This window comes from Neoarius graeffei, chromosome 27 (assembly GCF_027579695.1).
Source record: "Neoarius graeffei isolate fNeoGra1 chromosome 27, fNeoGra1.pri, whole genome shotgun sequence".
NCBI lineage: Eukaryota > Metazoa > Chordata > Actinopteri > Siluriformes > Ariidae > Neoarius > Neoarius graeffei.
The window spans coordinates 47051421-47062476 of NC_083595.1; the positions used below are offsets into that span (position 1 = coordinate 47051421).

At 39.1% G+C, this 11056-nt stretch overlaps 1 protein-coding gene across 1 annotated transcript; it reads left to right on the forward strand.

Annotated features, from left to right (window-relative positions):
* The first annotated feature begins 414 nt into the window (after positions 1 to 414).
* LOC132874878 (GTPase IMAP family member 4-like) lies at positions 415 to 10836 on the forward strand. The gene is made up of 3 exons (XM_060911347.1): positions 415 to 613; positions 6635 to 7225; positions 7502 to 10836. Exons 1-3 carry the CDS (start codon positions 595 to 597, stop codon positions 7561 to 7563), a joined length of 672 nt encoding a protein of 223 aa, XP_060767330.1. The 5' UTR covers positions 415 to 594; the 3' UTR covers positions 7564 to 10836.
* Positions 10837 to 11056: the final 220 nt, after the last annotated feature.

Below are 11056 nucleotides of genomic sequence, written 5' to 3' on the forward strand. Positions count from 1 at the left end.
TGTAACAGCACTGAACCAGTTTTTTCTTTCTTTCTTTTATCTTACAATGTTGCATTAACAAAATCTCACTTTTCTAACCTTTTGAACTTTGCGTTTTGAGAAGTTTACTCCTTACAAATTGTGGTTTTTAATTCCCCCTTCCAGTTTCATGTTACTCAGTGCCCATTACAGCACGGTTTTGTGATCTCTCAGTGATTTACATTCTTACACAAGCCACATAATTTTTCAGACTGTGAAGAAAATATCCTTTATTATTATTTTTTAATTTAAATGATTTCTGAGCATTATATTATTTTCCAAATGATATATTCTACCTATCTAGGCACATGTACCTATCCTGTGTATATGTTCTTAAAGGAATCAGCTTTTGATCATGTGGTTTTGAGTTTCTTTCAGTTTCTCTAATGCAGGAAGAGGAAGTAAAAGACACTTCTGTTTATAACAGCAAGAAGGGAAATATTTTCTCTGTAGTAGTTCGTCTCATAGTCATGTCTGATTTATAACACAAGTTCATTTAGAGATCAGAAGTTTCTACTAACCTTCTACTGTCATATACCTGTAGCTTGATATTTTGAGGAACAACTTTGAGAAAATATGGCGACCGCTGCACCAGGTGGGTGGAATTAATTTCAAAGACCTCATGCCTCATTGGTTTTGTAAGTGAGAAGATTCAAGATAATTGATGAATAATCGAATGAAATCTTTGTATGTATTTTAAGACAGATGTTGTCTTTATCCTTCACTTCTATACATTTTAGTAATGATTCAGAGATAAGGGCGACACAGTGGTGTAAACAGGTAGGATTGCCATCTCACAGCTCTCGAATTTCGGTGCGTGTGTGTGTGTGTGTGTGTCTGGCTCTGAGACAAATGGGCTAGTGTGCCATCTAGGGTGTATTCCTGCCTCACTGTCAGTGTTCATGGGATAGCCAACAGGTCCACCTGACCAAGATAACGTGCTTACTGAAAATGAATGAATAAATGAATGAAGGATTCATAGATACATGGGCGTCGCCACCATACGGAGCTCAGATATCAATGCGCTGCCGAAGCGCGCAGAAGGTGTTAGTACGCCTGTCATTATAGTGCGGACTTTCCATAGCATAGAAAATCGCCACGTTTCAATTTGTGTAACTGAACTTGTTTCATATCACTGGTCATACAACCCCGATTCCAAAAAAGTTGGGACAAAGTACAAATTGTAAATAAAAACGGAATGCAATGATGTGGAAGTTTCAAAATTCCATATTTTATTCAGAATAGAACATAGATGACATATCAAATGTTTAAACTGAGAAAATGTATCATTTAAAGAGAAAAATTAGGTGATTTTAAATTTCATGACAACAACACATCTCAAAAAAGTTGGGACAAGGCCATGTTTACCACTGTGAGACATCCCCTTTTCTCTTTACAACAGTCTGTAAACGTCTGGGGACTGAGCAGACAAGTTGCTCAAGTTTAGGGATAGGAATGTTAACCCATTCTTGTCTAATGTAGGATTCTAGTTGCTCAACTGTCTTAGGTCTTTTTTGTCGTATCTTCCGTTTTATGATGCGCCAAATGTTTTCTATGGGTGAAAGATCTGGACTGCAGGCTGGCCAGTTCAGTACCCGGACCCTTCTTCTACGCAGCCATGATGCTGTAATTGATGCAGAATGTGGTTTGACATTGTCATGTTGGAAAATGCAAGGTCTTCCCTGAAAGAGACGTCGTCTGGATGGGAGCATATGTTGCTCTAGAACCTGGATATACCTTTCAGCATTGATGGTGTCTTTCCAGATGTGTAAGCTGCCCATGCCACACGCACTAATGCAACCCCATACCATCAGAGATGCAGGCTTCTGAACTGAGCGCTGATAACAACTTGGGTCGTCCTTCTCCTCTTTAGTCCGAATGACACGGCGTCCCTGATTTCCATAAAGAACTTCACATTTTGATTCGTCTGACCACAGAACAGTTTTCCACTTTGCCACAGTCCATTTTAAATGAGCCTTGGCCCAGAGAAGACGTCTGTGCTTCTGGATCGTGTTTAGATACGGCTTCTTCTTTGAACTATAGAGTTTTAGCTGGCAACGGCGGATGGCACGGTGAATTGTGTTCACAGATAATGTTCTCGGGAAATATTCCTGAGCCCATTTTGTGATTTCCAATACAGAAGCATGCCTGTATGTGATGCAGTGCCGTCTAAGGGCCCGAAGATCACGGGCACCCAGTATGGTTTTCCGGCCTTGACCCTTACGCACAGAGATTCTTCCAGATTCTCTGAATCTTTTGATGATATTATGCACTGTAGATGATGATATGTTCAAACTCTTTGCAATTTTACACTGTCGAACTCCTTTCTGATATTGCTCCACCATTTGTCGGCGCAGAATTAGGGGGATTGGTGATTCTCTTCCCATCTTTACTTCTGAGAGCCACTGCCACTCCAAGATGCTCTTTTTATACCCAGTCATGTTAATGACCTATTGCCAATTGACCTAATGAGTTGCAATTTGGTCCTCCAGCTGTTCCTTTTTTGTACCTTTAACTTTTCCAGCCTCTTATTGCCCCTGTCCCAACTTTTTTGAGATGTGTTGCTGTCATGAAATTTCAAATGAGCCAATATTTGGCATGAAATTTCAAAATGTCTCACTTTCGACATTTGATATGTTGTCTATGTTCTATTGTGAATACAATATCAGTTTTTGAGATTTGTAAATTATTGCATTCCGTTTTTATTTACAATTTGTACTTTGTCCCAACTTTTTTGGAATCGGGGTTGTATAAACCTATGTAAACAGGAAAAACGCAGAAGAGTTTGGTCGCATCTAACTACAGCCCCAAAAAATACCATTGGCCATACTGAGCCTAGCTACATTGCTAACAGGAGTGACAGCGCGTCTGACTGCGTCTGACTGACTGGGAGGTCGCACAAAGCTCGGACAGGTACGGAGCAGCTCGTCTCAATTCAGATAAGAGCATATTTCATTATGGAAGTACGGTGGACTGTTCCTTTAAATTAATGTTCAACTAAACAATGAAATAAGCTTAGCCTAATGGGGTATTCTTGGTTGATGATGAATTATTTGCAGTATTTGCTCCTCCCCAGACACAATGGACATAAGGAAATTCTTTACAAAGAAACGGAAAGTCAGTCAAAATTTCCCCACAGGACAGGGTTTTTTTTTGTCCCAATGGAAATGTTAGTGCAGTTAGCTGGCTAGTCAATGTTAGGAGATGTATCAGCTAGCTTAATGTTAGCTATCATTTAATTCAAACCCAGTAGGCCTGCCTTACTGTAATGCCAAGAATGAAGTCAAGTCTGCTCTGATGATATTTATTGATTCCCTGTTGTGATTTGAAGAACTTGTTTTGTCTGGTCTTTGCCAGTTTTCTGGAAAGTAACATGGGAAATCAGTGTCTGGGGAAGGAATAGTAGAAAGGAAAGCAATGGAGAGAGATGGATGTTATTCCAGGTGGATTGTGAAGGAAAGGGGGATAAAAGTTATGAAGTGGTAGAAATTGTGGTGGCACCAATGTAAGAAGGAGTTCTATCTATAAATCTATTTGTTATACTAATCTGTAAATGTTACTGTAGCACCACCATTGCATGTAGGTTGACAAAACTGCACTTGTTCATTGTGTGAATTTCTCTTTTATGTGTCGTTGCTTGACACAGTGCGATTTTGTGTTATGAAGACTGCATGATGCCATGCCATTTTTGTTATGAGTACCACTAAATCGGAAAAAGGAAAATGCGCCCACTAAAGTCACTGCTGGTGGTTAACAAAATTGCACCTGTTCATTGTGTGAAGTTATTTTTTATGTGTCACCGTTGCTTGACACAGTGTGATTTTGTGTTATGAAGTTTGCATGATGCCATGTCATGCCTGTTCATTATGTGAAATTATCTCATCTCATCTCATTATCTGTAACCGCTTTATCCTGTTCTACAGGGTCGCAGGCAAGCTGGAGCCTATCCCAGCTGACTACGGGTGAAAGGCGGGGTTCACCCTGGACAAGTCGCCAGGTCATCACAGGGCTGACACATAGACACAGACAACCATTCACACTCACATTCACACCTACGGTCAATTTAGAGTCACCAGTTAACCTAACCTGCATGTCTTTGGACTGTGGGGGAAACCGGAGCACCCGGAGGAAACCCACGCGGACACGGGGAGAACATGCAAACTCTGCACAGAAAGGCCCTCGCCAGCCACGGGGCTCGAACCCAGAACCTTCTTGCTGTGAGGCAACAGCGCTAACTACTACACCACTGTGCCGCCTGTGTGAAATTATGAATATTCTTATTTTTAAACATACAGTTGAGTGTCACTATTGCTTGGCACAGTGGAATGTTGTGTTACATCTAAAACTAAATAAAGAAGGAAACACAAAATAAAAAGTAAAATGCACCCATAAAGTCATTGTTGGTGATAAATTGTGTCACATTCATCTCATTATCTTAGGCATAGCAGTGGGTTTAAAAACAGATGAATATATGGACTAGTTGAATGAGGACTCATTGTTGAGTCTCTAAAATAGTCATTGAATTAAGTGACTTTTGTAGGTAAAATTAGGTGTTTAACAACCTGTTAAAAATACACCAGAATGCAGGAAATTGCATCTAATTAATTAAAAATTTTCTGGGGGAAGACCCCCAGACCCCCCACCAGTGTGTCTCCCCCACGTTAAAAATGCTTCTGACACCCCTGCATAGATATATACAAATGTACAATACATAGTACATACAAATTTAGCACACAAAACAGGATATGAACAAATTAGTCAATTAGCATATAGTAGTGCATCTCAAACAATTAAAAATTATAGCAATGTCCAACTTCTGAAAAGTATGTTCATTTACACACTCAATACTTGGTTGGGGTTCCTTTACCACGAATTACTGCATCAATGCGGCGTGGCCTGAAGGTGATCAGTCTGTGGCACTGCTGAGGTGTTACTGAAGCCCAGGCTGCTTTGATAGTGGCCTTCAGCTCATCTGTATTTTTGGGTCGGGTGTTTCTCATCTTCCTCTTGATAATAGCCCATAGATGGGGTTACTCTATGAGGTTCAGGTCAGGTGAATCAAACACAGTAATATCATGGTCAGCAAACCATTTAGTAGTAGTTTTTGTGACTGTGGGCAGGTGCTAAGTCCTGCTGGAAAAGGAAATCAGCATGGTAGATGGCTCCTGGTAGATGGCTGCGTTGACTTTAGACTTGATAAAACACAGTGGACCAGCACCAGCAGATGACATAGCACTCCAAATCATCACAGACTGCAGAAACTTCACTGGACTTCAAACACCTTGGATTCTGTGCCTCTCCACTCTTCCTCCAGACTCCAGGACCTTGATTTCCAAATTAAATGCAAAATTTACTTTAATCTAAAAAGAGGACTTTGGACCACTGAGTGACAGTCCAGTTCTTTCTCTTCTTAGCCCAGGTAAGATGCTTCTGACATTGTCTCTGCTTCAGGAATGGCTTGATATTAGGAATGCAACAGCCAGAGCAGAGTTACATGTTGGTCCTGGGATTGAGATGCTGGCCTCTTCTGCCCCTCGGACCTGCTTGATCCATCCTGGTGCCCTGTGTCTGGTCGGAGTTTTATCGCACCGCTCCTGTGAAGGACGGCCTCATGAGGACAGTTGAGGGTTATACCTGGAGGATGCTCTGGACTCTTACAGTAATGCTTTTATGGCTGAGGACTACAGTTGTCTTGCTAACTTTAGGACTGCAGTTATCATGAACAGTTTTGCACTCAAGTTTCCATCAATGAAGAGTTATAACATCAACGAAACTGTCCTCATGTTAAAACTGTTAATATTATAGTCAGGCTGTCTGTTGTTGCCCAAATGAGGATGGGTTCCCTTTTGAGTCTGGTTCCTCTCGAGGTTTCTTCCTCATGTCGTCTGAGGGAGTTTTTCCTTGCCACCATCGCCACAGGCTTGCTCATTGGGGATAGATTAGGGATAAAATTAGCTCATGTTTTAAGTCGTTCAAATTCTGTAAAGCTGCTTTGCGACAATGTTTATTGTTAAAAGCGCTATACAAATAAACTTTACTTGACTTGACCTTTCCTGAAGACGTCTGTGCATGGTGGCTCTTGATGCACTGACACCAGCTTCAGTCCACTCCTTGTGAAGCTTTCCCCAGTTCTTGAATTGACTTTTCTTGACAATCCTCTAAAGGCTGCAGTCATCCCTACTGCTTGTGCACCTTTTCCAGCCAGCCTTTTCAGCAATGACCTTCTGTGGCTTACCCTCCTTGTGGAAGGTATTGATGATTATCTTCTGAACAGCTGTCAAGTCAGCAAGATTCCTCATGATTGTGGTTGTGTGTACTGAACTAGACCGAGAGATACATGATATTTATACTAGGGGCAACTTTCTGATCATCCAATTACATGATTTTTAGAACGGGATACAGCATGACACTGTAGGTGGGTAAAACTAGTTTGTATTATTTGTTGATTAGTTCTGATACAGTATTGTTTCAATCAGTTTAGTTTTTATTGGGTCAGTATCAACAACAACAATACTTCTACAACTATTACTACTACTACTACTACTACTATTAATAATAATAATTTTTGCACCTTACAGGTTCTGTAAGTTACAAGATTTCTTTTATTTTCCAACAGAAATGGATCATGTGAAGATCGTATTGCTGGGTGGAAGGTGGGCAGGAAAAAGTTCTTCTGGAAACACCATCCTGAATAAGGAAGTATTTGGAACTGATGAACAAACAGAAGTCTGTGTGATGGAAACGAACAAAATTGCAGGCATGCAAGTCACCGTGGTTGATACACCAAGTTGGAACTGGGTTCCTGCAGAAGCCTCTTCAGATGAACTTAAGCAGGAACTCAAGCGCAGTGTTGAGATGCTTGGCGAAGGGCCTCATACTTTTCTACTGGTTTATCCATTAGGGGCTGCATTTCTGAAGAGACACAAAATTGCTGTGGAAGAGCATTTGGAGCTTTTGGGTGCTGATGTCTGGGACCACGTTATGATCTTGTTCTCTCGGGGAGATTGGTTAGGAGAGGTCACTATTGAGCAACATATCGAGGGAGCAAAAGCAGAATTCAAGTGGTTGCTAGATCAGTGTAATAATAGGTATCATGTTCTCAATAATAAGGTGAAGACTGATGAAATGCAGGTCATTGAACTCCTGGAGAAGATCCAAAGGATGATTCGGAGAAAAAGAAAGAGAAGCAAGCTCGAACCACCTTTGAGTTAGTACTTTTGTTACTTCATGTTGCTTGTTATCTCTGTGCTAATTTTCAAGTGAAATAAAAAAAAATCATTGGTTCAAAAGCATCAAAAGTAACATTTTGGGGCAAAACTGCTGTAGAAATTTGATTTCAAAATCAGTAATTAAAACAAGCGTTAAAGTGATTTGTGTCAGATTTCATATGAATAAAGCAAGAAAAAAAATAAATTCTGTGTTTTTATATTATTCATATTATTTCCAACAAGAACATAAAATTAATACTGTTTTTCTGTTTTAGTGGCTGGAGAAGATCCTGCTGAATATGGAGAAACTTCAGGCACTCAGAAAAAACTGAAATGAATCTGGCAGGATGCAACAGGTATATATATATATCACACTTATGTATTAATTTAGACATTTTGGTGAGATTAGATATTTTCAACAGGTTTTTTTTTCTTGAAGAAATTGTCTGTAAACTTCATTGTACTGTATGAAATATACACTGTTGTAAATATTCAAGAATGACCACACTTATAACGCAATGAGGGTGGAGTGGAACTTTCCAAGCTGACTTAAGTTAAACATCGTGAAACATCATTCAAAACTGTTACATTTGTTTTATGCAAAAAAAAAAAAAGGCTTGTCATTTAAGATGACATCGTGAAACATCATTCAACGTCATCTCATGGAAAAAGCTTCAATGAATGTTTATGTAGGTTGTTATAAACTCAGTGGTCATAAATGGCCAGTGAAGGGCTTATTTCGCCTTATGAACACACAAGTAAAATGCTACCACTTACATGTTCATTTTAATATTGTATCGAGGTGTAGGATGTTAAGCAGTGCAGCAGTGATCCAAGTAAACCTCATCACTGACTGTAATTCCTGCTCATACTGATTTTTTAAACATTTATCCAGAAACTGTTTTTGTATGTATATAATTAGCCTTTTTACAAATTATGTTTCACTGATTTACATGTAACATGGTGACAGTTTACTTCACAAACAAAAACTTTTGGGCTGACAGTGGTAAATTATGTCTACCAAGCATTTTGGACACAAGAACAACCACTTACAGCTTGGCATAAAGCTAATTTTCCGAAGGTTTAAATTCCCAATGTTGGGCAATGTAAGAAGAACAATATTGTATATGCATTTGTACAGATCCAGAGTACCTTAAAGGAAAAATCCACTCTGAAATGTATTAAATATGTTTCTCTTGTAATGTTTGCAACAAGTTTATGGATTTTGGTGCTAATCTGTTGGTTTGGTTCCTGTATTTTCATTATTTTCGTTATTGCTAGTTTTTGTTACTACTAGTACACTTACAATTGCGGTTTAATTATTAGTATCTTCATGCATGCAGGAGCTGTGACAGAATCTGCCTTTGTCCATATGTATCCCTATTTATCTATCTAAGGCTTCAGAATGGTGCAGTATATTTAACTGTATACACTATAGGGCCAAAAATTTGTGGACACCTGACCATCACAAACACATGGTGCTTCCCAAAACTGTTACCACAAAGTTGGAAGCACACAGTTATCTAGAATGCCTTTCTATGGTGAATTCAGAGGCCAAAGCCTGTTCAGACATGACAATGCTCCTGTGCACAAAGCAAGCTCTATGAAGATATGGTTTGCCAAGGTTGGACTGGAAGAACTTGAGTGGCCTTCACAAGTCCTGACATCAACCAGTGCCTGACCTCACTAATGTTCTTGTAGATGAATGAGCACAAATCCCCATGAGCATGCTTCACAATTTAGTACAAAACTCTCCAGGAGGAGTGGAGGCTCTTAGTGAAAAGGGGACCAAGTCTATCTTAACACACATGGTTTTCAAATGAGGTGTTCAACAAGAACATATGGCTGTGATGGTAGGGTATCCACAAGCTTTTGGCAATATAGAGTATCTAAAAAAAAAAATGCTAGAGGGTATAAAAATTTATGTGTGCTATAAATTTCTGAATGTTTCTGTATAAAGATCCTGTTTGTCCAGGGTATAAAGATTTTGGTAACACTTTATTTTACAGTATGACAAATACCTAGTATTTAATATGTATTGAGATAAAGCAATAACAAGTAATTTTTTTTCAAGTATGTACTTTGTTTGATTTTAAAGTGAAAACTCTAAGGTTTGTACATCAAGACTAAGTGCTAATAATGTAGAATTTAGAAATAGGAATTGCTGCTTACTTAGTAAGTAAGTACATGGTATCTAATGTGAAAATAAAAATCAGGTAAACTTCCCAAAAGTGACTTAATCGTGTAAAATCCTACTAAGTATACTGTGCCACTGAATAAAGGCTTATCTAACTGAAATGAGTAGGTAAGAAAGGTATAAAACACTTTGGTGTGTGCTGTTAGGAATATAATCAATGTCATGGTGGTGTGATGAAGCCCAACATGAAGCTAAGTTACTGTTAAAATACATCCCAAAGTGTTTTATTCCTCTTCTACCACAAGAATTTCCCATCAGTTCAGTTTTTCATTAATTCCACAAGCAAATGCAAATCATACATTTTATCTGTTTTTGTCTGCAGTTAATATTGTGAAACGGGCTTGTAGTACTCGGGTCCGACTCGTGCTCTAATTTTAAGGGCTCGTGACTTGACTTGGACTTGAGCACTGATGACTCGGACTCGTGCATTAACTGCATTCGGACTTGTAAATTGGAGAACTCTAATTTTTTCTTTATTTTTTGTAACATGCCATAATAATTTGGCATAAGATATTTATATCTACATTAATTTTGTACTAATTTCATGCAAGAGCGTCACACCTGTGTGCCTTGGTGCGTGCATCAGATCGACTCTTGGGTGCGCTCCAGACAGTGTGCGCCAAGCGGACTCTCACACCTGCACAGGATTAAGGCGCAATCAGCGTGCCGATATAAAAACAGTGAAAACACACTTATTTTGCGAAGTATTGAGTTGCGTTGTTGACATGTTACTGAGCCTTATTTTCTTGTTTGAGTTCCTGTTTCTCGTCTTTGAGTCTGCTGAGTCTACGATAGCCTGTTTATGCCTCGCTCGACCTATTGCCTGTTTTACGATTTTGCCTGCCGTTCTGGATTGTTTATTTGTCTTCACTTGTATTAATAAACACATCTTCTACACTTACATCCGTCTCCCAACCATCTCTGACAGAATACTTCACACTCCCTGATAAAGAGAAGCACATTCACCTGTTCATACGTCATGTTCAGGAACAAACTAATGTTAAGGGCGCTAAAACAGCCACCGTCAAATGGTGCGGTTGGAGTCTTGTTCTCAGACTCAACTCGGCTCAATAGTGGACTCGACTTGAAATTTTTTTAAATGATTTGGACTTGACTCAGACTTGAACACTGGGGACTCGAGGCTGGACTTGGACTCGAAGTTTAGTGACTCGACTACAACACTGTTGTGAAACAGCCCTGAAATAAGTGAGTTCATGTATTTTCTGGATTTTGGGAGAAAGTACTCTTGTACTTTTTTTCACACTGGTATTTTATCTTGTTATTATTTATTTATTTAAATTATTGTTTTCTTTCTTACGAGCACAATCCTAGAGCTGGTCAAATTCACACTTCACTGCAGGTTGTACCTGTATAACTATATATATGTGACTAATAAAACTCTTGAGTCTTGAATTTTGTACTCGGTTTTCTTTACATTAATTATTATGTACTGCTGTTTTTCAACCTGCAAAGTCTGCATCAAGTCCCACTGGGAAGACACGACCATGCATCACTTGCAAATGCTCCACATTTACTTGATAAAGGTCAGGAAAAATAAAGTTAAAAGGCTAAAGACTGACATCTATATGAAAGGATCCTAAGGATACAGCAAATGTATCACTTTCCCTGCACT